General features: G+C 38.6%; 1 protein-coding gene and 1 long non-coding RNA gene across 2 annotated transcripts; one reads left to right on the top strand and one right to left on the bottom strand.

The window, feature by feature from the left end:
• The first annotated feature begins 1626 nt into the window (after nt 1-1626).
• slc4a1b (solute carrier family 4 member 1b (Diego blood group)) lies at nt 1627-18824 on the top strand. The gene is made up of 18 exons (XM_015013585.2): nt 1627-1707; nt 4914-4961; nt 7569-7747; nt 8589-8724; nt 9714-9786; nt 10534-10576; nt 10698-10882; nt 10969-11179; nt 12615-12818; nt 12896-13044; nt 13122-13316; nt 13403-13651; nt 14420-14509; nt 14605-14771; nt 15510-15751; nt 15837-16006; nt 16670-16843; nt 16922-18824. Exons 3-18 carry the CDS (start codon nt 7591-7593, stop codon nt 17000-17002), a joined length of 2526 nt encoding a protein of 841 aa, XP_014869071.2. The 5' UTR covers nt 1627-1707; nt 4914-4961; nt 7569-7590; the 3' UTR covers nt 17003-18824.
• Nucleotides 18825-20094: 1270 nt separating this feature from the next.
• LOC148153742 (uncharacterized) lies at nt 20095-27362 on the bottom strand. The gene is made up of 2 exons (XR_015761498.1): nt 27227-27362; nt 20095-20313 (listed from the first exon to the last, which is right to left on the bottom strand). It is a non-coding gene; the product is annotated as an uncharacterized LOC148153742 (long non-coding RNA).
• Between the last annotated feature and the right edge of the window lie 111 nt (nt 27363-27473).

The raw sequence follows: 27473 nt of genomic DNA, 5'->3' as shown, positions 1-27473 counted from the left end.
GTTTTTTCTCGCTTGCGCGTATCAGGACGCAGAATAGTGACGTTTGCCGAGTATTAGTGACGTTCAGGTTGAATGAATGCGATCTGGCCGTTCGGACTTGGGTCACATTTGAAAATATCAGATACGTATCAGATATCTAAGTGAGGCCTGTGTTGTTCAGACTGTCATGGAAAGATTACATACAGGTCGCAATAATGCAAAAACAAACAAACAAACAAAAAAACTAATAATAATAAAATTAATCTAAATTCACTTCTGGCTGCAGTGGGAAGCAGCGTAGAAACAAACTCCAAGTTATACTTTCATCACTGAAATTAAAGTATTAAATTTACACATTTTTATTTTCAAAAAGTGTTTGAAATATCACTTTTGTTTGACTTCACGTTTCGCTTACTACTTTGTGTTGGATTATTAGTTTTTCCTCAAACTAGGGAACACCACTGATGGTCCGCGGGCGCCCCCTTGTGGTCCGCAAGGTACTGCATGTAAAGGAGTGTTCATTTTCCGTGGCGTGAGGTCAAAGGGCGACGCTGCAGTTAGCATACCAATGATTGTGGTTAAAATCAATAATGGACAAGTGGCTTAAAACCGGGTTGCTAAAAAGAAAAGCTGAAGATACCGGTGGAGATCAAACAACTCCAGGATTACTTATATGACCGGAAGAAACCAAGTGAGGGTATTGATGTGTTGTTCACGAACGATTCAATTCTTTTGAACAGCTCTATCCCATGAACGGAAGGACTCAAGTCTCAGTGAAAATACTGTTCTTTGTCTTTTATGATTTTGTTTGCTTAAGATGCTCTGCTTGCACCTCAACAGCTATTGTTATTTTTATTTACTTAAATTTAAATGCACTAAATACAAGAGATAAATACATGGGTGCATATTTTTTTCATATTTAGTTGTTTCTGCCAAAGCAAGTCAAATCTATTTTTCTTTAATTGTGCTTCTAAATGTTAAATAGGCCTAAGTGTTATTAATGCAAACAACAATTGGTGGTAAAAAAAAACAACAACTATATATTTTTAGTTCCATGTATTTGACATAATTGGAAAGCTTAGAAACCAAACTTTTCACAATACGTAAATAGTTCAAAATGAGTGGCTCATGACAATAAGTGAGATAAGAGATGAATATTTTTATTTCAGGTTGTATTTAAATGAAGATGTGTCATTGTGGGGTAATTTAAAGTTAGATGGACCTTGAGTGTTTGCTGAAGTTCGTGAAACATTACTCTAATATCATTTTGTTCAGTTTTATAGGCTTGTCTTCCCAATTTATTTTGTAAGCTCACATCCCAAAGTAGGCATCAAGTTAAAGCACAGGGTTGAACAGTTTAGAGAAAAAGAAGACGACAAAGGTTAGAGGGTAAACCCGGCAGCGTAATCAAAGATTTTGTTGTCAAATAAACACGAACAAAAATTTGATAAGATGCTGGCTGTAATGACACAGTGTGGCTGGTTTGCTGGCATGCCAAGTCAGTGTATGCACCATCAATATTATGGGTTAGTGCAGAACACATTGCGCTGTAGAAGGAGGTCCCAAAGAATTCAAGTCTCCATGTTCACGTCTGTCTCTGCATACATGTTTTAGTCCCACCCATCATAATATAGCATGCACTTACATATGCAGAGAGAGAGGCTTTGAAAGAGGGAGTGTTTATAAAGTCACACTTCTTTGCCATCCTGGACACTTTGCCCGCAGAAGGTAGGTGCCACTTTTTTTTTTGTGATGAAGTTTTGAATGCAAGTAAAGCTGTAACTTTGCAGGGCGAAAAATATGGGAGCAGAACACTTCCTGGAAAATGTGCGCTTCGTGTTATTTTCTGAGAGTCACTGTTGCGTTGGGTGCTTTCCACAGTTCAGTGAAGAATTTCTTCATAATTTGGTAATTTTTTAAAGTAAAGTTTTAGTAAAATATGGTTTGTAACAGCTATAACTTTTGCTGTTTACTGAAAAATTATGGCAACAAATACAAATGAAAAATACAAATAAATATTTGGAAACTATTGTACATTGTAAGACATCTGTTGATGCTCAAATCCAAAAGAAAGGTCTATTCTATTCTATTCTATTCTATTCTATTCTATTCTATTCTATTCTATTCTATTCTTGCCACAGAATAGAAGCTGTTATTTTTGTGTATTGTGTTCTTTTCTATTTAATTAAGTTTCTATTATACTTTTTAAATATGTATTTTTATGGACTTAACATTTTATCATTAAAAAAAATATCCAACATACAAATAGATATGAGCAATAAATTAGACATTAAGGCTTCATTTCCTGTTATTCTACCGACATTTACTTAATATTTTATTTACATAATAGTTGAATCTCTCTATTATTTTGGCTAGAAGCTAAAAAGTTGAGTCCTGAACACTAACTTAAAGTTTACTCCTTAAGTTTATGAATAGAAATGTGTCCCCAGTTTTGGGTTTTTAAGAATAATTTCAATCTGTACAGGAAAAACAAAGCAAACACACATTAAAATTCATATTTACTATGCATATCTATGCATATTATTCAAGATTAGATTTGTATGTCCCCGCCTGCCAAAATTTTTATGTTAAGTCATTTAAAATCTTCTATCTGATCCTTAACTTCAACCTAACTAATTCACAGTTTAGCCCTGAAACTAAAACCAAAGTGAATTCAGTCACCACGTTTACAGGTAGTAAATGAATAATGGACTCCAGCATCATGTATAAACAAGCAAAATCACAAGCTCTTCTTTCTTAACACAGTCCAACTTTTTAAGTGTAATTGCACCCAACTCTAAAAGTTGGGGTTTGCAGCAGTTGGAACAAGATTTGGTTTTACTGCTGGTCTTCAAAAGTTAAGTGATTATTCTAGAAAAAGTCCAAAGTAGGCATCATAAATGAATCCACTTATTAGGGGTTTGCATTGACTTCTATTAATTTTGTGTTCAACCTTGAACTTTTTCCAGCTTTAAACTTTACCTAAAGCTCCAAAACCAGGCTGAATACATGTGGTAGCTCAAACAATAACGATCCACCACTTTAGGATGTCAAATAAAGCACAAAACTCAAACTCCAATCCTCTAAGGACAATGTCTTGCAACTCTTTGATGCGTTTCTTCTTCAACACACCTGATTCATATAATTAGGTCCTTAGACATTTGTGTGAATTCTGTTAAAAAAACCAAAGAAACATCTAAAAGTTGCAGGATGCTGTCGGCGATATGAACCCTATCGGTCCTTAGAGAGTAAGAGATCATGCAAAACGTCCTCAGCATGCAGCGTACAAACCCCAGACTCATGGTCGAGCTGCATCATCCCAGTATAATCTTCTGAATCGTCTGCTCTTTGAACAGCTGTGTTTTGGAAATAAATCTTTTTGTTGTTACATAAAACTTCAGGTTTGATCTCAGATAAAATACAAACTATGTAAACACAACAGAGATTTGATCCAACTGCAATGGAAAAATGGCACAAACGAACAAAATGTGTTTCATTTTTTTCATGTTATGAAATGTTTTTAATAGGAGATGGCAAGTTTTAAGACTTGGACTTGTTCAAGTTTGCTCTGGGAGTTGGGTAGTAACAAGTTACATTTACTCAACTACATTTACTTGAGTAACTTTTTGAAAAAAGTTACTTTTATGAGTATTTTCACCATGCTGTTCTATTTACTTTTACTTGAGTAATTTTATTATGATAATGGTTTATTATCTCTACTGTAACTTTTAGTAAAATTTCTGGATTTTCTACCCACTGAAAGAAAAACAAACTTAAAGTTAGCTGAGTAACTTGTTGGATATATTGTACTTTTAGGAATATTTTTACTATGCTGTGTTTTTGAATAATTTTATTATAAAGTATTTCTGCTCTTACTTGAGTAAAGTTTCTGGATTTTCTACCCACCGAATGGAAAAAAAAAACACGTTTTAACCAAAAATTCACCAGACACAGACACACAGCTGCAGTTTTTGTTAAAGATTTTTATTAAAAGAAACTGATTTGGAAAAAAATTTCTTTTACCTGATTTTGCTATTTTTTTTGCTAATATGAATTATTGTCTTTTTCGTCCATAAAAAAAAACAAAATTTCCACTTAACTGTATATTTTGGTCCATCTGATTATTTAATTTTTAAATATAAAATGATTGATAATTTGATCAGTTACTCAATACTTTTTACCAAATACTTTTTTACTCTTACTTATGTAATTTCTTGGATGGATACTTTTAAATTTTACTGAGATGTAGGCAGAGTACAAAAAATTGCACTCAAGTAAGAGTAACTCTACTTAAGCATATCTTTACTCAAGAAAAAAATATATGGTAAAAAGTCTACTCGAATATAAAGTAACTGATCAAATTATCAATCAATTAATATTTAAAAAATACATAATCAGACGGAACAAAATATAAAGTTAAGTGGAAATATTGGTATTTTAAGGATGAAAACGACAACAATTTATATAATTAACAAAAAAATAACAAAATCATGTAAAAGAAAATTTCCCGAATCAGTTTCTTTCAACAAAAACTTCAGAAACTTTAACAAAAACTGCAGCTGTGTGTCTGTGTCTGGTGACGTTTTGGTTAAAACATGTTTGTTTTTCATTCAGTGGGTAGAAAATCCAGAAACTTTACTCAAGTAACAGTAGAAATACTTCATAATAAAATTACTCAAAAGTACAGCGTAGTAGAAATACTCCTAAAAGTACATTATATCCAACAAGTTACTCAAGTAAATGTAATTGAGTAAAAAATATGACAAAGTAGTGCTGCTACTCTTACTTGAGTGTAAGTTTTGGATTGTTTACCCAACTTTGGGGACTGGAGGTCAACCGCTACACTCTGGACAAACTCCGTCTCAAACACTTGACAATATTCATATGTTCATTTTCTAAATTACCTCTAATTTGCTCAATAATGTTTCTTTCAGCACAAAGGAAGACAACCTCCATCCAAATTCCCAGTGGAAGACTGCCAGGTACGCGGCGCATACCGGACCACTCAAGACGTATTGACAGTGCAAACAAGTCGTTGTCCAGGGTGATCCGTCGTTCACGCCGCTGACAGAAACCAGCGACGAAGCAGACCCTGCAGCCAGTTTCCTCCTGAAACAGGATAGCCACCATGTTTACTTTAGACACAAAGCGTCACCTTCCTGATTCCTCTTGATCCATGTCCAGTTTGTCGGACACGACTGACATAATTCAGTGTTGTACCTGTTGCCGCTCTGCGGGAAAACAACACCCATAATATCTTGTGTGTTTGGGTCTTGCAGTAAAGCATGAAGGTGATTTTTATCTGATCCAGTCGTCTCTGAAGTCTTCCAGTGATCCAGGTCACGGTAATCCAACGTGCTTGAAAAGAACTCAACTGAACCTCGGCAGAAAGTTTCGTTGCCCTCTATCAAGCATATTGGCATTGCAATAGTATTCACGCACCACTGAGTGTTTCCATTGTTTTATCAAAACTTGGTTGTATTTGGTTGGGATTTTGTGTAATAGACCCAGACATGGTGGCGCATGAGGGTTTTTATCACGACTTCTGACCTGTTTCCACGTCTCTGTTAAAGAAAAGCATCCTCAGAGCATTATGCTGCCATTCCCATGCTTCATTCTCCATTCACTTAACTTAATTACCAAACCTCAGATGCCTTCCTAGAGTACTTAGGCCAGGCCTTCCTAGAGTACTTAGGCCAGGCCTTCCTGGAGTACTTAGGCCAGGCCTTCCTAGAGTACTTAGGCCAGGCCTTCATAGAGTACTTAGGCAAGTCCTTCCTAGAGTACTTAGGCAAGGCCTTCCTAGAGTACTTAGGCAAGGCCTTCCTAGAGTACTTAGGCAAGTCCTTCCTAGAGTACTTAGGCCAGGCCTTCCTAGAGTACTTAGGCAAGTCCTTCCTAGAGTACTTAGGCCAGGCCTTCCTGGAGTACTTAGGCCAGGTCTTCCTAGAGTACTTAGGCAAGGCCTTCCTAGAGTACTTAGGCCAGGCCTTCCTGGAGTACTTAGGCAAGGCCTTCCTAGAGTACTTAGGCAAGGCCTTCCTAGAGTACTTAGGAAAGGCCTTCCTAGAGTACTTAGGCAAGGCCTTCCTAGAGTACTTAGGCCAGGCCTTCCTAGAGTACTTAGGCAAGTCCTTCCTAGAGTACTTAGGCCAGGCCTTCCTGGAGTACTTAGGCCAGGTCTTCCTAGAGTACTTAGGCAAGGCCTTCCTAGAGTACTTAGGCCAGGCCTTCCTAGAGTACTTAGGCCAGGCCTTCCTAGAGTACTTAGGCCAGGCCTTCCTAGAGTACTTAGGCCAGGCCTTCCTAGAGTACTTAGGCAAGTCCTTCCTAGAGTACTTAGGCCAGGCCTTCCTAGAGTACTTAGGCCAGGTCTTCCTAGAGTACTTAGGCAAGTCCTTCCTAGAGTACTTAGGCCAGGCCTTCCTAGAGTACACTGGCAAGGCCTTCCTAGAGTACTTAGGAAAGGCCTTCCTAGAGTACTTAGGAAAGGCCTTCCTAGAGTACTTAGGCCAGGCCTTCCTAGAGTACTTAGGCCAGGCCTTCCTAGAGTACTTAGGCCAGGCCTTCCTAGAGTACTTAGGCAAGGCCTTCCTAGAGTACTTAGGCAAGGCAATTTTATTTATATAGCACATTTTCAGCAACAAGGCAATTCAAATTGCTTTACATATCCTTCTCTGGGTTTGCTCTAAATCCTTTTCTGGGTTAATCTGGGACTTCAGACTTAAAAAAATCTGAAGTCTGGAGACAACTGGAGACAGCTGTTTAAACTGGATTTGAATTAGGTGTTTCAGAGTAAAGGAGGCTGCACAAAAATGTACAGCACATTGCAAAAACAAAAAATCTTACCAAGTAGTTTTGGTCTAGTTTCAATCCAAATATCATAGTACACTTGAAATAAAACAAAGTTAACTTACAATTAACTTTGCAGCAAGATATATGAGCTTGTTTTCGGTCAGTAGTTGCTAAATATTGATGAAAAAGTGCTGGTTATAAATGAAATAATGTGCCAGTGGAATTATTTACTTAGAACAAGCTGCTATATCTTGCTGAAACGTTAATTGTAAGTTAATTTTGTCTTATTTCAAGTATGCTAAGATATTTGAACTAAAACTAGACCAAAAGTTCAGTCATTTAAATGTTACTGATGCTTTTCTTGTCATCCAACCCCCCAAAAATTAGGTAATAAAACCTAAAACAACAAAAAAAATACAGGAAAATGAATCAGCTGAGTAATTACAGAAGAACCACGTTCATGTTTTAACTGCATGAAGAAAAATCGGAATTAGATTTCCAATAACTCTCTTGTTTTAACCAGAGTTTACGTCAATATCAGGCTAAGAGGAAGCAGATCTTTCTGGTTGCGCCCTCTACTTATTACAAACAAGCCACTGTCTTGTCCGTCATTTATCTGACCGACGGCCCTTCACGTACATGAAGTGGTCACAGAAACCTCAGCTGCAAACCACATGCTCAGGCTGCGCTTGTAGGCGGCGCAGCTCCAGTTCATCCACCAGCCCTGTGCAGCTCTTCGTTTCACCAGCGGCTCCATCATGTCCTCAGCTCTGTGTGCCTCTGTCCGCTCACAGGTGTGTGACGCAGAAGGCGGAGATGAAGGAGCAGGAGCAGCAGGGCTACTGGCAGGAGACGGGCCGATGGGCGGGCTACGAGGAGAGCTTGGACCCGCAGGCTGGGGTCTGGGCATCCTCCCAAATCTCCTACCTCACCTTCAAGAGCCTCATCCAGCTACGGCGCACCATGAACACCGGTCAGTGTGTGCTAACATTTCTAAAAACGTGTCTCTTTGGGAATATTTAATGTATTTTAAAAGGTGTCTCTGTCCCTTAGAGGTTTAAATATTGATTTAGGGTTTTGTTGTATTGACATCTACATTTATAACACAACATCTCACCAAGTATTTTTGGTCTGGTTTCTAGTGAAAATATCTTAATATGTTTGAAATAAGACAAAACTTACATGTAACTTCTCAGCAAGTTATAAGACCTCGTTTTAAGTCAATAATCTTTAATATTGTTCAAAAATATTAGTTCCACTGGCAGATTATTTCACTTATCAAATCAAATTAACATTTATTTGTATAGCACATTTCAGTAGTAAGGCATTTCGAAGGGCTTTACATCATAAAAACACAAAAGTACAAAGTTATAGAACACAGTCAACATCGAAACATTATATTTTGTCATTGTTACACAACAGATTTTTGATGAATGCTTCACTGATTATGTTCCAGAAGGAACTTTAAACAGCTGGGTGTTTACTCTAGACTTAAAGGAACTCAGTGTTTCAACTGTTTTGCAGTTTTCTGAAAGTTTATTCCAGATTTGTGGAAAATATCTTGTTGTAAGTGAAATAATTTTGTCTTATTTCTTATTTTGCACTAGAAATTAGACCAAAATACTTGGTAAGATTTTGTATTTTTGCAGTGTACTTCAAATTCAGAAGTCTAGCAACATTTGCATTGCACGCATTTGTTCTCAAAAGTACAGTAAATATAACAGATTTTTTGAATGCCGCTTTTGCAAAATGGTGCTAATGCAGATGATTTTCCTTGTGTTGTTAACATGTCTTCTAATATTTCTCCTCTCAAGTTGTGACCATCTTCGACTGCGAGGAGAAAACTTTGGCTGCCATCGCTGAGAAGATGGTTGGCGAGATGGTTAGCAAGAAAGAGATTAGATCTGGAGACCGCGAAGGTGTGCTGAACGCTCTGCTTCAAAACCGCAGGTATCCTTTGAGACGCCACCCAGCAGTGACTCAAACACGGTGACCTACATTTAGGCTTTCAGCTCAGGCAATTAACCAAAGCTCCACTCAGGAGGTTCAGGTTTAACTGCTTTAGTTAGAGAAAGTTGCTGCTGTAACGCCCAAACCTGTGATTATGGGAACCCATCACTGACCACCAAACAATCTGCCTGCAAGGCAACAAATCTGGACAATAGTTACCTTGCATGTTAAAAGCAGAATTAAGAACTTTTTTTTTACAATACAAGAAATTAAGAAATTCAAATTTACAATATATTGCAAAAGTTTTGGTCTCTTGTTATTTTCCCTTCCTTTGGAGTTGTGACTGCTTCAACCCTGATGTTTCAAAGTGTGTTTTTGAATATTGTTCCTGAAGAGCATTTGTGAGGTCAGACACTGATGTTGGACGAGAAGGCATGATATCATGTTAGGTATTACTCCGATTTGAAGGAAAAGAATAAAACCATTTTCAAAATATGATTTTATTTATTTTTAAATCAATATATTATTCTGGGGTGTAGTTTTATGACAGAAGGGTCATGAAAACACAAAAATGATCAGTGTTAAAACAAGATAATTTGTTTAATCAAAAAGATAACATTTAAGTTTTCTAAGCAGCTATAGCTTTCAAAATAAAACGTTTATTTAGAAAATATCTATATTTACATTTTTCTTATTATTTGGGGTCTTTGGACACAATTTATTTCATAGCTATTTGCATTTAAAAGATTGTTGACCCCTTGTTTAACCAATAAGTAGAATGGATTTAGTTATTTATTTATTAAACGACTGTTTCTTTTTCTGCATTTGCTGACTAGACAAAAATATCTGTAAGTCTCTTTGACACATCAAGGTCCTCAGATTGTTTTTTTTTTTTTTTGGAAATTTAAATGAGAAGATTTAATTGACTAACCTGTGTGCATTATATATGTGAAGAAAAAGCTTTAAGCTTGTGACGTTTCTGCCTGCAGTGAATCCACTGACCCAGAGAGCCAAACGCTGACCGATGGGACGGACCTGCACAGGTTTTCAGTCAGGGAGAGAGTAAGTTCCTTCTGATAAAACAATGAGGCTGCCTTTCAGAATAATCTCTGATATTATTTCTTTCCATTTCTCACAGAGGAAAGCATTTTTCCTCTATGAGACGTCTTTGGTTTTACTGCTGCAGAGCATACAACAACATATACGCAGAGTTGGGTTGTAACTAGTTACATTTAATTATGTTAATTTGTTGGAAAAAATGTTCATTCTTAAAATAAAAAAATTCTCAATAAATGTTATATTTATGTGATTATGCAATTTTTAAATATTAAATGATTTATGATTTGATCAGTCACTCAGACTTTTTACCAAATACTTTTTTACTCTTTCTTGAGTAATTTCTTGGATTGATACTTTTTACTTTTATTCAGACGTGAGCAGAGTAAAAATTGTACTCGAGTAAGGAGTAGCGCTGCTTCAGCATATTTTTACTCAAGCAAAAGTGAAATGTAGGCAGCCAAGGAATGACTCGAGTAAACAAATATTTAGTAAAATGTGTATTCAAGTACTCAAGAACTGAGTAACTGATCAAATTATCAATCATTTAATAATATTTAAAAATTACTCAGACAAAATAATACAAAATATTTTTCAATAAGAAAACTTGAACAAAAACAGCAGATCTTTTACCAAAGACGTTTTTACTCTCACTGCTACTCTTACTCCAGTACAGTTGTTGGGTACTTTACTCACCTCCTTCTTAAAGATAAAGTATATATTTTTGACTCGTTTTTTTTCTGTGTTGTTCAGAAAGATGAATCCGATCATGTTGAGGCCTGCATGGTGCTCGTAGGTGAGCTCCAATTTTTATTCTTATTTTGCCTTCTTGCAGTGACGGAACTGGTTTCTTACGGCCGACATTTTTATTTTATCAAAGTTCAAACACAACGTTTACTGTGTCTCTTTCTGACCAGGAGCCTTGGACTTTCTGGAGAAAGCCACGATTGTTTTTGTGCGGCTGAAGGAAGCGGTGGCCCTCGACTCGGCTCTGGAGGCCCCGGTTCCCGTTCGCTTCGTCTTTGTTCTGATTGGCCCAAGCAAGGTTGACCTGGACTACCACGAGACTGGCCGAGCCATGGCCGCTCTGATGGCTGACAAAGTGAGACGTTCGCCGAACATACCGAGGTTTATATCAAATTATTTGTGAGAGAAATTACAAAATTTTCCCCACTTTCTCCATCCGAGGTTTTTAACCAGGAGGCCTTTCAAGCAAAGACGGCCAGGGAGCTAACGGATGCCTTGGTGGATTTTATCGACTGCAGCATTGTTATCCCACCCACTGAAATCAAGAATGAAGGGATGCTCAGCTCCATCATCAGCTTTCAGAAGAAACTCCTGAAGGACAGACTGCACTCTCAAGACCTGACGCTCCGGAGGGACTCCAAAGCTCGCAGAGGTGAGAGTTACTTTTAAAACCACCTCTGGTAAAGATGTGCAAAGAAATTTTATATGTTACTGCAGGAGCATGATCTCACACTCATATTTGAAAATGTACCTGAGTCATATTTCAATATACACTTAGATCTCCATAAATCTTGCAGATTTATGGATATTTTTTGTCAGAAGCTCAAACATATGTTGCCCATATAAACAGTTATGGCCATGACTTAGCAGTTTCAAACAAGTGAAACTGGAACAAAGATGGAGAATCCCTGTTTACCATGACACCAAACTCAGTGGGTATGCTGGGTATGCTGGTAAGGGATGTGAAAAATATTCAGTGTTTAGAGAACAGCCACAAAGAGTGCAGTCTTCACTTACTTATAGCAGCCATTAATTTTAAGTCTTTTTCAGCTTTTTTTTCAACCAGTGGAGCTAATAAATGTACCAAACCATAAACAAAACAGCAGCACCACTGATTATTAACACGAGTGAATCGGACAAGCTGCTAAATAATGATTGGTGAAAACTTTCATCACATCTAAGGGGAAATATCTCTCTGGGATTGAATTACTACATATTTAACACAATATAAGCAGATAAACCAGGATGGTCAATTTGGTTTATAGCTATATGAACAGGTGGGAGCATTTAGAAAGCATTAAATCAATAAATAGTTGTTCATAAAAATGTAATTTCCATACATCCAGTTGATCCTTAACTATTTATAAATAAACAAAAATACAGCAAGAGAAGCAGAAGTACCATTCCCAGTGCTGACGCAGCAGGACACTGTGGATTTCTCACTTTTGATCCCAGCATACGCTCACTGTTCAGGTTAAATGTGCAGAGTTCGGTAGTAACTAGATGCATTTACTCAGTTACAGCTACATTAGTAACTTTTTCTTTAAATGTGCTTTTAGGAGTGTTTTTGCTATGTTGTACTTTTTACTTTTACTTGAGTAATTTTATTACAAAGCATTGCTTCTCTTACTTGACTGAAAATCAAACATATTTTAACAGTTCAGTTTTATATTGAACGAAATTGATTTGGAAAAAATTTATTTTGCCTAAATTTGTTATGTTTTTATTTATTTATACGAATTTTTGTCATCTTGTTACTTAAAATACCAAAATTTCCATTTAATTTTATATTTTGGTCTGTCTGATTATGTAATTTTTAAATATAAAAATAATTGATCATTTGATCTGTTACTCAGTACTTGAGCCAAATACTTCTTTACTCTTACTTGAGTAATTTCTTGGACGGCTACATTTTAATTTTACTTGCGTACAATCTTTGGGTACTCTGTGGGTAAAAAGCAGCACATATAGTTAAAAAAACAAGACAGAACTTGTCCATATTTACTTAATTTCCTCATGTTAAGACCAATATGTTCACCAACATAGAGATTTGGGAGCAGCTTTAACTTGACGGCATTTTTCTGCAGTTTCTATAGCGAGCGCGGCTTCTGTTGAAGATCCGCTCTCACGCACCGGCCGGCCATTCGGCGGGATGATTCGAGACATAAAGAGACGCTACCAATACTACAAGAGCGACCTTACAGATGCCCTGAACGCCCAGGCTCTGGCCGCCATTATTTTCATCTACTTTGCTGCTCTGTCTCCTGCCATCACCTTCGGAGGCCTGCTGGGTGTGTAACCAAATCGAAATCTGGTTTTATTTTCCAGAGAGAGCCCCTGAATAACTTTTAAACATTTCGCTGTGTAGCTGATAAGGTGGAGAACATGATGGGTGTGCCGGAGCTCCTCATCTCCACCAGCATCCAGGGTATCATCTTCTGCTTCGTCGCAGCTCAGCCCATCCTGGTTATCGGTTTTTCCGGCCCTCTTCTGGTGTTCGAAGAGGCCTTCTTTGCTGTGAGTTTTACCTGTCGGGTTTTAAAAACATTTGATCATGGTCGCGGCTCACTTCATCCCTAATTTCCTTCGTTCAGTTCTGTAAGTCCCAGGACATCGAGTACATCGTCGGGAGGGTGTGGGTCGGGGTGTGGCTCGTCGTCATCGTGGTGATCATTGTCGCCTTTGAGGGCAGCTTTCTGGTGCGCTACATCTCACGCTTCACCCAGGAAATCTTCTCCATTCTCATCTCCATCATCTTCATTTATGAAACCTTTGCCAAGCTAGGAAGGGTAAACAAAAACTCAAAGACGTATTCTCTCTCCTCAAATAAATCATCTTACATCTCTTTGTTAACTCTCTGTCAACTTCTTCTCAGATCTTCAAGGCGCATCCGCTGATTATGAATTATGATCATGTGAATGCAACATTGGAAAATCCCTGGCACCCAAGGGTGGAGTGGATCACCACGTACGACAACAAAACCGGAAACACAACGGTGATTGAGAGCACCGTGAAGCCGCCGTACCCGAACACGGCCCTGCTCTCCATGTGCCTCATGTTTGGCTGCTTCTTCATCGCGTTTTTCCTGCGGCAGTTCAAGAACGGGACTTTCCTTCCTGGAAATGTGAGTCATCGCACGACGGTCAAGACCTTTTACGTTATTATTATAACTGGTTATTTTTCAGGTTTTATTTTGAGTTTAAAAATGAGATCTTATATTTTTTCATGCCAGATCTTATTTCCGATTTTAAGAAAATAAATCTCACTCTATTTTCTAAAAAAGAAAATGTGGCTTTCTTTTCAATCATCTCTCCTGAGAGTTGTACAATGGAGTATTAGGCTACAAAGAGAATACAGTCAAAATATTGACTATATCAAAATGTCTTAAGGTTTTTATTTTTAAGAAAAAGCTTTTAGGGTTGTCAAGATCTGATGTGAGCAGCTCAGTTTGTGTGGTTTTCTTCTAAATTAAACGTTTTCTTAGTCATTTCAAAGTCCTGCTACTCATAATTTGATGCTGATGTGTTAAAAGATTAAGTATTTATCAATCAAGTTTATTTGAATTGCATGTCCGTATTTGTAAAATCGATACCAAAGTATAACTTCACAAGATGCTAAAAATTCCCCATTTTAATGCTAATTTTTTGTATTAGAGTTCTCTTACAATTACTACATAATTCCTCAAATATTATGACTTCAATCTGCTAATACTGACATTGTTCCCATATTATTTTGACTTGTCTTGTATTACTGCAACTTTCTTTTTGTAACATTATGACTTGATCAATTCTACTTCATCTTAGAGTTGGTGATAGATCAATAAAATTGATTTATTGCAGTATGGAAGTGGATTTAATAACCAACTGTTTTGGATTTTGCCTCTCTTCTTCAGGTCAGGCGCTTGCTTGGCGACTTTGGAGTTCCCATTGCAATTTTCCTCATGATTGTTGTAGATTATAACATTGAGGATACCTACACTCAGGTTGGGCTTTTCTTTCAAAGCTTCTACATTGTTTAAAAGACAGACAGTAAACCTCTAATGCCCTGAACTGACAGCATTTTACTTCTTATGTGCAGAAACTGGTTGTTCCTAAAGGCCTGACGGTGTCCAATCCGGCCAAAAGAGGCTGGCTTATCAATCCCTTTGGGGAGCACAAATCTTTTCCCGTATGGCTGATGTTTGCATCCTGCGTTCCTGCTCTGCTTGTCTTCATTCTCATCTTCTTGGAGTCTCAGATCACTACGTGAGTTACAGTGTCCTGCAAAAACAGATACATTTGTTGACGTTTCCCACACTTTGCTACAGCCACAAACTTTAAGGTAATTTAGTCAGATTTTATGTGACAGACCAACACAAAGAAGTTAGAAGTATATGTTTTCTTGTTTACATATTTTTTATAGCAAATAAAAAAAGTATTTTCAGCCCATTTCTCTCTAAACCACCATGGTAATTTTGAAGGAGCTCAGGGAGAATCTGTCAACATAACTATTAACCGTGCAATCCACAATTTTGGTGAAAATAAATCTACTGCTGAAGAAAATCCAATAGTCGTCCTATTTACATTTGCCAAAAGTCACAATGAAGAGGGTAAAGTAAACATCTATAAAATTATGATGTCATTGATTCAGATCAAACAGATGTTCCTGGCCTACTTGCCAAAACGCTGTGTTTTGAAAAACGAACACTGATCATCACCCTGAATGCATCTTCACTGCAGAAGAACATGGAGGGATTAGTATCATGCTATGAGGAATACTTTTAGCTTCTCAGAGTTTATTGCACAACGGCTGGCTGGGGGAAAACCTGTGAAAAGCTGAATAAATCCCAACCTAGTTTGTGTTGTTGCCACTTAAAATCCAAACAAAATATCTTGACATTTGTGGTTATAAAGTGGAAAGGTTTTGTAGTTTGCCTCTAGATCTTTAGCACCAGAGAGTGCGGCCTTTGGCTATATTGATTTATCCCTCCTGTCTTTGAGCAGTCTGATCATCAGTAAACCTGAGCGGAAGATGGCCAAAGGCTCCGGGTTCCACTTTGACCTGCTGGTTTTGGTCGGCATGGGAGGACTCAGCGCCATATTTGGTGTGCCTTGGCTGAGCGCTGCCACGGTCAGAACTGTAACCCACGCCAACGCTCTCACGGTCATGAGCAAAGGAACGAAACCCAAGATAGAGAGAGTAGTGGAGCAGCGAATCAGCGGCATTGTGGTAGCTCTGCTTGTTGGTAGGTCCTGCTTATTGTCTTCGTCTCAGGTGTTGATTTGTGGAAATGAAGATTCCTTTATAAAAACATATCCTCGTACATCCAGGTCTGTCAATTCTAATGGAGCCGATCCTAAAGTTGATTCCCATGTCAGCTCTGTTTGGGATCTTCCTCTACATGGGAGTGACGTCACTGAATGGCATCCAGCTGTGGGATCGCATGCTGCTTCTCCTCATTCCAAAGAAATACCATCCAGATGAGCCTTACGCCACCAGAGTAAGACTCCCCCCATTTTCACAGGAGCTGAAGAGCAAAATGCAGGAAAGAAGCGAATCCAAAGACATGTAGATACCTGATCCAGAACGCTGCTGCTCAAGTTCTGACTAAAACAAGGAAGATAGAGCACATAACACCAGTTTTGAAGTCCCTACACTGAGAGAATAAACTTTAATATGCTGTTGTTAGTTTATAAATCACTAATGGCTGTGCACCACAGTACATCAAAGATCTGCTGCTGCTGTATCAACCTTCCAGACCCCTCAGGTCTTCTGGTTCTGGTTCTGCTCTGCATCCCCAGAACAGAACCAAACATGGAGAAGCAGCATTCAGCTTCTATGCACCTGAAATCTGGAACAAACTTTCTGACAATTGTAAAATATCCAAAATACTGAGTTCCTTTAAAAGTAGACTAAAACCTCATCTGGTTAGAGTTGCTTTTGAACCACAATTAATGAAACATTAATCAAAATTCTGATGTGAAATGACGGCACTTGGAAAAATTTTATGTTTCAGTTGTTGATGTGTTTTTATTATGTAAAGCACTTTGAACTGCCTAGTTGTTAAAATATGCTATAGAAATAAACTTGATTGATTGATTGATTGATTGATCATAATTAGGACCCAATTTGCTTGACTGATATCTGTGTATGTTTAACACAGGTAAGCACAGGACGAATGCACCTGTACACGGCCATCCAGGTAGTTTGCCTCGGCATCCTGTGGCTCGTAAAGTCCAGCCCGGTATCCCTTGCTCTTCCCTTCGTTCTCATCCTCACCATCCCTCTCAGAATGATCATGACTGGACGTCTCTTCACCGAACTGGAAATGAAATGTGTAAGAGTCCTTTTATTATTTAATGGTGAAAAATTGCTCTGTTGCATGCATAAATCCCATATTTTTTGTTTATTTTAGCTGGATGCTGATGACGCCAAAGTGACGTTCGAGGAGGAGCCTGGAAAGGATGTGTACTGTGAAACTCAGATGCCTTTGTAGACATCTGAAATAATGGCTGCTGACACTTTTTTTTATCCTAAAAGAACTGTATTTTTATTTTAGGCTCAAGTGAATTTTTAATTCCCTGATGAGCAAAGCAAGATATTTAATATTTATTTACTGTATCACGATAAATGAAGATGCAGATTATATTTATTGAGGGTGATTACTGATAGCTTTAGCATTTTCTGGAAAGCCCCTTAGTTTTAATATGCTTAGAAAATGTTTTGCTTATGCATTTATAAAGCGAAACATTTTATGATTTCTGTATTTTTGCTGGCTGCACAGTGGTGCAGTTGGTAGAGCTGTTGCCTTGCAGCAAGAAGGTTCTGGGTTCAATTCCCAGTCCTGGTCTTTCTGCATGGAGTTTGCATGTTCTCCCTGTGCATGTGTGGGTTTTCTCCAGGTACTCCGGTTTCCTCCCACAGCCCAAAAACATGTCAGGTTAATTGGCCTCTCCAAATTGCCCTAGGTGTGAGTGTGTGTATGCATGGTTGTTTGTCTCTGTGTTGCCCTGCAACAAGCTGGCGACCTGTCCAGGGTGTACCCCGCCTCTTGCCCAGAACGTTAGCTGGAGAGGCACCAGCAACCCTCCCAACCCCACTAAGGGACAAGGGTGTAAAGCAGGGGTCCCCAAGCTATGGCCCGTGGGCCGGATCCAGCCTGCCTCCTCATTTGGTCCGGCCCCCTGAACAATACCAGAGAGCATTCAGTGTTTTTTTTTTCATATATATGTGGATTTTTCTTCAACCACCAGGGGGGCTCTTGAGCAGATACGAAACTTAGTTTCCCTCAAAGGACTATATACTAGTCAGTACCAGTCACCGTTTCGCTCACAGTTTTTTTCCATTTGCATTCTGGGTAAAAATCTATCTACAAACGCGAATATGTCGTTGGCAGTAATCCAATGCCCCCCCCCCGGTCCACAGTTACTCCCCCCCCCGTCAGCAAAACTTTTCTAAGGTTTCTTTCTCGAAAAACTAAGACCGGCCCCCAACCAGAAAGAGGAACAGTCATGTGGCCCTCGCAGGAAAAAGTTTGGGGACCCCTGGTGTAAAGAAAATGGATGGATGGATGTATTTTTGCTTAAAAAAAAAAAAAAGCTTGTAAAAAAAAAAAAAAAAACTCAGATATTTTTTTTATGGTTGACTGTCACAAAAATTAAATTAAATTAACATGCTCTCCATAAAATATAGTTAATCTTTGATGCACTGGTATTCTCTGGGGCGTCCCGGACGAGCCCCCAAAAGTTGATCATTTGAAATTCAAAACTGAGAAAAGAAAAGCAAGCTTGACTGATTATTGACAATTGAATGTAATGGAAAAGAAAGCACTGACTGAAGCAGACTTGATCAGAGGATACATTGCTCTCTAATTTTAGCTTCTCACACCATAAAATATAGCACATCTGCATTTTACATACATTTTTTATGGAATGCATGTCAACTGAATGTTAGTTGATCCATGACAAACAGAGGAGTGTTTTACAAGTGATTAACAAAAGAGAGAATAAAATGTATTTTAAAAAGTTTTTAAATTATTGCATTCATAGCCAAACCTGTATGTCTTTTCCATGCAACTACATTGAATGTAATATTAGAACGAGTGTTTCAGTTTGCTTACTTGAAGACAAATTCTGATTAAAAGGTTTTGTGATTTGCTATTTGTGCAGAAAAATGAATGCAGGCTTTAACGTAGGACAACAGTGGTTTTCGGCAATGCAAAAGATGGCGGTATTTGTGTTTTTAAACACTTTTTGCTTGCTGTTGCTATCTTTTTGACGTCTCAAATGTAAATATTAAAGGAAAATGTATGAATTCTATGTTTTGTTGGCTAGCCTTTTGTTGAAATTATAAAAGCTATAAAAGCTTTTTAGACCACTACTAGTACATTTTAACACAAGATGTGTGTTTTATATTATTTTTTAAAATGTTTTTTCAAAGTAGTCATCCAAAGGAAAAGACACATTCAAAACCTTAGGTTTGTCAAAACAGAAAAACACACACAAAAAATGGTCATTTAAGTCAGAATTTAATATACCAGTGATTCTTGAGAATAGGGACAAAATGGGTTTTAATTTTCCCATTTTTTTTTTTTATTATTTCTCAACCTTATGTATGCAAATATGACAAATAATGTTTAGAAAATATGAAGATGCTAAGGTACAGGCTCCCAGTTGCGAATTTAAAAAAAAAAATTACATTTTTAATCGACCTGACCCAAAACTTTGTCATCACCATCTGTCAAAAATTAATCTAAAATGATTTTTAAAATACCCTATTAGTGATATTTTTACTCAATTTACAGACAAATGCTTCTCAAGAAATAAAATAAATATTATTTAAAACAAAAAACAACAAAAAGTCAATCTGATGGAGTTGACAGTGCATGACGGAGTTGACACAGAACTGAAGGTGGTGACAAACTAGTGAGTAAAATGAAAAACTTGGTACATGTGAAGTAATGCAATTCATGTAAAATACATTAAAATGAATTAGTTGCACAATTAAGTGAGATTTGACAACAATTTCACTGAAAGAGTCAGAAAAACTCTGACGGAGTTGACATCTGACGGAGTTGACGAAATGCCAAACTACCTCAATTTATATGATGTTATTCTGAAGGAGGCCATATTGTAGCTCGTCAGGTCCATGAAATCTTTACATTATACCAAAATTAAGCTTTTATTTCGCAAAATTTCATCAAAGTTTTGTAAATTGTCAGTTATGGAGTTGACACATCATGGTTGTGACAAGCAACTTAGGAATGAAAAGAAGAAAAAACTAAAGAATAACATAAGCTAACCGGAGCTAACTAGCCCTCCTAGCAAAGGAAGAGAAAAGACCATAGACATAATATAAGGAAAAGACGACGTCATGGGGTCCTCAGAAGTTCTGGTGCCCCCCAATAATGCCTGATTTTTTTACATTCTTTTCATTTCTGACGGTGTTGACAAAAACTAAGGACAAATTTCAACGGAGTTGGAAAATATCTAAAAATGATTTTTAATTCAATTTATCGATACTTTTATAATTATTTATATGACTACTTATACTTAATTGTCATAATATATAATTTTAGTATTTCTTTAATTGTTTTAAACTATAAGAATGTGTTGAGTTCTGCTCCTGGACGAGGGCTTTTACAGGCATCATCCACCGACTACAATGTTTAAAATAAAAAAATATTCAGCAAAAAAAAGAAAAATATACATTGTTGTGCTCACATGACCCAGGTTAGTTTACTTAGATATTTGAAAAAAGTATATTTTGTGTAAATTTTATTCAAATTTCATGCTTTATCCATAGGACCTGTGCTGCCTTTTGTTTAGTTTAGTTGGACCAGCAAGGTTTTTGAACTAGAGCACCCCCTGGTGGATATTTTTGTTATGTTGCCTTTGTGATGCTAAAAGAAAACATAGATCCAAGATCCAAGATGGTGGAATGCGACACCAAACAGCTCGTGGAGTAGCTGACTATTGTCTTTATTCGTTGTGTTTCCGACAAGATTTGTTCGTAAGTGCTTGTTAATTGTGAAAATAATAACTGTCTCTTTGTTTCATGTAACGCTGGTGTAAGTAATTTGTATACTTTAGTCATTTAAGAAAATGTTGTTTTAAGCTCGCAGTAAGAATGGCTATTTTGCTATGTTAGCTAACATTACGCCTTGTATGTTGCAGTTTACGATGGCCAAAGTGATGGCAGTGGTTAGAGGCCACTCTTCAATAAACAACTAAAAAGAAAGAAAGAAGTTTGGTTATTGGAGCGTCGTTGTCTGGCTGTCTAGCGGCTGAAAAGATTGAAAACTCAGGGCGAGGACAGCACAGTAAAGAACATCAGCGCAGCGGACCACAACCACAAGGAAATATTCAGCAAGTCAATCATGAGCCTGCGGTCAGGTAAAGCAGATGACATGGAGGACAAGGATAAAGTAAGCAATACAGACACAAGTTCCAAGTCTACACGCTCACGCACATCCAAACGTTCGTCCACAAGTTCTGCAGCATTAAAAGCACGGGCTAAAGCACAGGCTGCACGTGCTCAGCTCGCGTTTTCAGAAAAAGAAGCAACCATAATGAAGCAGAAAACTGAACTTGAAGCTAATTTGCATATTTTAAGTTCTCAGAAGGCTGTTGCAGCCGCAGAAGCAGAAGTTGCAGTTTATGAAGAGGGGGAGGCTCTCTCGAAGAGTGAACAGGACTATCCATTAGTGGGTCCACCTGCCAGCCCAAAACGGCGTACGGCAGAGTATGTTCAAAAACATTCAGATATTAGTTTTGAAGGCTTCTCTTTGACAGCAGATCCACTCGCCTGTCACAAGGCTACACGTGAACAGTATGAAAAAGCCATGATAAAAGAAATGGACAACAACAGCTCACACAGTGCAGAAGCAGCTAAGCCCAAAATAGCACACAGAGAGACACTAGATCCCCCCAAACTATATCCGTTCCACACTCCTCAAACCTCAACAGAGGCACAAGGTGTACATGAGATTGCCAAGTACCTTACACGGAGAGAACTGTTAAGTTCAGGACTTTCACAGTTTGATGACCACCCTGAGAATTACTGGTCGTGGAAAACATCATTTCAAAATGCTATTAAAGATTTTAACGTTACAGCCCAAGAAGAGCTAGATTTAATGGTCAAATGGCTTGGAACTGAGTCTGGACAACAGGCAAAAAGAATCCGCTCAGCCAACGTCTTTAGTCCAACAGTTGCACTGGACCTTGTGTGGCAAAGACTGGAGGAATCTTATGGTTCTCCTGAAGTGGTGGAAAATGCACTGCTAAAAAAGATTGAACAGTTTCCCAAACTCAACAACCGAGACAACATAAAGTTAAGAGAGCTGGGTGACGTTCTGCAGGAAATCGAATGTGCAAAAGATGGAGGCTACTTACTGGGACTATCATATTTGGACACAGCTCGCGGAATCAATCCCATTGTGGAGAAGTTACCCTATGGACTGCAGGAAAAGTGGATTGCAACAGGTGCAAAGTACAAAGAGGAACTTAAAGTTGCCTTTCCCCCTTTCAGTATTTTTTCAAGGTTTGTAAGACAACAAGCCAAAATAAGAAATGACCCAAGCTTTGATATCACACCTGCTAACGCAAGCTTCAAAAAAGAGAAAAGCTTCAAAAGCAATAGCAGGCAAGTGATTTCTGTACACAAAACAGACATCCCTACAGATGGTAGTTCAGCTCAAACTACTTACAGTAAGCCTATAGAAAACCCTGACAAGGTTTGTCCTATACATAAGAAACCTCATCCACTTAAAAAGTGTAAAAGTTTCAGAGCAAAGCCAATAGATGAGCGCAAGTTATTTTTAAAAGAAAACAGAATCTGTTTTAAATGCTGTGGCTCTACCCAGCATCTAGCAAGGGACTGCAAGGTGCAGATAAAGTGTATGGACTGTGGCAGTGACAGACATTTAACAGCCCTACATCCAGGTCCACCGCCTGCTCCAGCTGAGATCTTTGAAGCTGATAAAGGTGATGGCGGGGAGACACAGGATAGTACAAATGTCTCAGTTGTTTCTAAGTGCACAGAAGTCTGTGGTGATGTAAATATCCCACATTCATGTTCAAAAATAAGTCCTGTGTTAGTCTATCCAGAGGGAAAAAGAGAACAGGCAAGAAAGATGTACGCAGTGCTTGACGAACAAAGTAACAAGTCTCTAGCTAAGTCTCAGTTTTTTGAGATCTTTAATATTGAGACACGCTCAGACACGTACAAGCTCAGGACATGCTCAGGACTTTCAGATAATGTTGGCAGAACAGCATTAAACTTTACGATTGAGTCAATAGATGGTAGAGTAAAGCTCCCACTTCCAAACCTCATTGAGTGTGACATGATTCCGGATGACAGAAGAGAAATTCCGTCTCCAGAAGTTGCTATGAAGTTCCCACACTTACAGAAGATAGCTGAAAAAGTCCCTCCTGTAGAAGAACAGGTTCCTATTCTTTTGCTCTTGGGAAGAGACATTATTCAGGTTCATAAGGTCAGAGAGAGAATCAATGGGCCACACACTATGCCCTATGCACAGCGTTTAGATTTAGGCTGGGTTATAGTTGGGGAAGCCTGCATGGGGAAGACGCATAGACCCCCTAATGTGAATGTGCTCAAAACACATGTTCTTCAGAATGGCCGTGCTTCTTACCTATGCCCATGCCCTAACATGTTTCAAGTCAAGGAGTCAAGTGGTTGCAATTACCAACTTAGCACCACACTTGCCTTTCAAAAGGACATTGACAACACAGCTGTCAGTCAACTGGGAGAAAAGGTGTTTGACAGAACAAAAGATGATGACAAACCAGCACTGTCAGTAGAGGATAAGGAGTTTATTGACGTTATGGAAAAAGAAGTGTATCAGAATGAAGGTAATAGCTGGGTGGCACCTTTGCCATTCCGCTCGCCTAGACCAGAACTTCCAAGTAACAGAGAGCAAGCACTCAAACGCCTCCAGTCCCTCAGAAAGACACTGGACCGTAAGCCTGAAATGAAAAGACAATACACAGAGTTCATTCAAAATATGCTGGACAACGATCACGCAGAGGTTGCTTCACCTTTGGACTCAGACAAAGAACATTGGTACTTACCATCCTTTGGTGTGTATCACCCACAAAAACCTGACCAGCTGAGAGTAGTTTTTGACTCAAGTGCAGAGTTTGAAGGACTGTCCCTTAACAAAGTTTTATTAAGAGGACCCGACCTAAACAACACACTAATAGGTGTTCTTATGCGTTTTAGAAAAGAACCAGTAGCATTTTCAGCTGATGTGCAACAAATGTTTTACTGTTTTGAAGTGAGAGAGGATCATAGGGATTACTTGAGATTCCTTTGGTATGTGGATAATGATACCAACAAAGACATTTGTGACTACCGAATGAAGGTTCACGTCTTCGGTAATAGTCCATCCCCAGCGGTGGCTATTTACTGTATGAGGCGTACTGCAGTGGAGGGAGAAAAAGAGTTTGGCCATGACGCAAAGCAGTTCATAATGAGGAATTTTTATGTCGATGACGGCCTTTCATCTACAGCAACAAGAGAAGAAGCCATTGAGATACTCACAAATGCACAAAACATGTTGGCTCAGTCAAATTTGAAGCTACATAAAATAGCCTCTAATGACCACAAAGTAGTCGAAGCGTTTCCTGCTGCAGAAAGAGCCAAAGATCTAAAAGACTTGGACATGGAGTTGGACGACATACCTCTGCAAAGGAGCTTAGGAGTGCTGTGGAATCTTAAAAGTGACTGTTTCACTTTTCATGCCACAAGTGAAAAAAGGCCATTCACCAAGAGAGGTGTCTTGGCCACCGTTAACAGTTTATACGACCCATTAGGCTTTGTTTCACCCATCACGATGCAGGGGAAATCTCTTCTCCGTGACTTATCCACACAGCAGAAAGACTGGGATGAACCACTTCCTGCAGAAAGAGAAGCGGAATGGGACAAATGGAGAAATTCGTTGAAGGATCTGGAGAAGCTACAAATACCCAGGTGCTACTTCTCATTCTCTCAGTCTGTTGCTGCAAGGAAAGAACTATGCATATTTTCAGACGCCTCTACCATGGCTATAGGAGCAGTGGCATACTTGAGAGCTCTCGACAGTGAAGGTCAGTGGCACACAGGTTTCATCATGGGGAAGTCCAAAGTCGCCCCCCGACCTGCTCACACTGTTCCTAGATTGGAATTATGTGCAGCAGTTTTAGCTGTAGAAATGTATGAACTCATTAGAGATGAGCTGGACATTGAAGTGGACACTGTCAGATTTTTCACAGATAGTAAAATTGTCCTTGGCTACATACACAACACCACAAAGAGATTCTATACTTATGTGGCCAATCGAGTGATTCGAATCAGGAAGACCACACATCCAACACAGTGGGTTTACATATCCACTAGTGACAACCCAGCAGACATAGCCACTAGACCGATCCCAGCTTCTACATTAGCTTCCACAAACTGGTTTAGTGGTCCTTCTTTTTTGACACTACATGACATTGAGACATCACACTGTGATAGTTTTAGTCTCATTAACCCTGAGACAGATACAGAGATCAGGCCTGATGTGAAAACCTTTGTTACTAAAACCTCAGTAACGCTGCTGGAACCATCTCGTTTTGAAAGATTCTCTCATTGGATGAGATTGTGTTGCACTATTGCATCACTGAAACGTGTGGCAGCATCATTCAAGAAAACAGATACAGAAAGTAAAGGCTGGAAGTGTTTCAGTGACGGTAACACTGCAGAAGAAGTATCCAAAGCAGCCAAATTTATCATTCACACAGTACAAAGTGAAACATTCAAAGAGGAGCTCAGGTGCATAAAAGCAAATCAACCACTTCCAAAACAGAGTTGTCTCCAAAAGCTAAACCCTGTCATTGATGGAGAAGGACTTCTCAGAATAGGAGGACGTCTGGCACCTGCTAACCTAACAAAAGAGGAGAAACATCCTGTCATTATTCCAAGGTCTCATCACATATCTATCCTTCTTATCAGATACTACCATGAGAAAGTAGCGCATCAGGGGCGTCACATAACAGAAGGAGCAATCAGAGGAGCTGGATTTTGGATTATTGGTGGTAAACGGCTTATTTCTTCCATCATTCACAAATGTGTCTTTTGTCGAAAACTTAGAGGACAAATGCAGACTCAAAAGATGGCAGATTTACCCCTTGACAGACTGTCAACCATGCCACCATTCACTAGCGTAGGACTGGATGTCTTTGGTCCCTGGACAGTCACCACACGTCGCACCAGAGCAGGAAGTGCAGACAGCAAACGTTGGGCTGTACTTTTCACCTGCATGTCCACAAGAGCTGTACATATTGAGCTCATTGAATCAATGTCAACATCAAGCTTCATTAATGCACTAAGAAGATTCTTCTGCATTCGTGGACCTGCTCAAATACTTCGCTCTGACAGAGGGACAAATTTTATCGGAGCATGCAATGAACTGCAAATTGATCATAAAGACACAGAACTGAACTCTTTCCTGCTGGGGAAAGGATGCACATGGCTGTTCAACCCTCCCCACTCCTCACATATGGGTGGGTCGTGGGAGCGACTTATCGGAGTTGCAAGGCGAATCCTTGACAGTATTCTTTTGAAAGCCGGACACATCCGACTCACACATGAAGTGTTAAGTACATTCATGGCAGAAGTAATGGCAATAATGAATGCAAGACCACTTGTATCAATTTCAACAGATCCAGATAAACCAAACCTCCTCACTCCAGCAATGCTCCTCACCCAAAAGACAAATGCCCTATCTGCACCAGCAGGAAGCTTTGCATCTCCAGACCTCTACTCAAAGCAATGGAAGCAAGTACAGTCTCTGGCAGACTCTTTTTGGAAACAGTGGAAAAGTGAATACTTACCAACTTTGCAGAAAAGGAGACGATGGACTGATGATAAACCGAACATTAAAGTTGGTGACATTGTGTTATTGAAAGATTCTCTCACTCACAGAAACTTCTGGTCCATGGGAAAAGTTGTGAGAACATTTGAGAGTAAGGACAATAAGGTTCGGAAAGCAGAAGTAAAAACTATAAAAGATGGAAATGAAAAAGTGTTTTTGAGACCCATTACTGATATGGTTTTGCTTTTATCAGATGAAAATTAAAATGTATAGCTAAAAAACTGTTCAAAATGTTTATTAGAAAAGATTGTTTGTAGTGGCAAAATTGTATTGTGCCAGGCGGGGAGTGTGCTGCCTTTTGTTTAGTTTAGTTGGACCAGCAAGGTTTTTGAACTAGAGCACCCCCTGGTGGATATTTTTGTTATGTTGCCTTTGTGATGCTAAAAGAAAACATAGATCCAAGATCCAAGATGGTGGAATGCGACACCAAACAGCTCGTGGAGTAGCTGACTATTGTCTTTATTCGTTGTGTTTCCGACAAGATTTGTTCGTAAGTGCTTGTTAATTGTGAAAATAATAACTGTCTCTTTGTTTCATGTAACGCTGGTGTAAGTAATTTGTATACTTTAGTCATTTAAGAAAATGTTGTTTTAAGCTCGCAGTAAGAATGGCTATTTTGCTATGTTAGCTAACATTACGCCTTGTATGTTGCAGTTTACGATGGCCAAAGTGATGGCAGTGGTTAGAGGCCACTCTTCAATAAACAACTAAAAAGAAAGAAAGAAGTTTGGTTATTGGAGCGTCGTTGTCTGGCTGTCTAGCGGCTGAAAAGATTGAAAACTCAGGGCGAGGACAGCACAGGACCTGTTTTGTCCCTATTCTCAAGAATCACTGATACACATTAATACATTAAATTCAGAGCAATTTGTGTTTTTCCAGATTTAAGGTTGTGCAAGGCAGATTAGGCCTCCAGATAAGTTTTAACTTCCTTTTTCCAAAGTACAAAATGTATACAAAATAAGTTTTGAGTGCTTTACATTTGTGGATATGAAACTTTCGCAAGAATAAAAAGGAGTTGATTTAAAAACAAACAACTTTCATGTTTTTTCTA

This window comes from Poecilia mexicana, unplaced genomic scaffold, assembly GCF_051168715.1.
Source record: "Poecilia mexicana isolate PSO_F unplaced genomic scaffold, ASM5116871v1 scaffold_19, whole genome shotgun sequence".
Taxonomy (NCBI): domain Eukaryota; kingdom Metazoa; phylum Chordata; class Actinopteri; order Cyprinodontiformes; family Poeciliidae; genus Poecilia; species Poecilia mexicana.
Note: the sequence above shows the minus strand (reverse complement) of the source record. Positions and strands in the feature narration are given on the sequence as shown.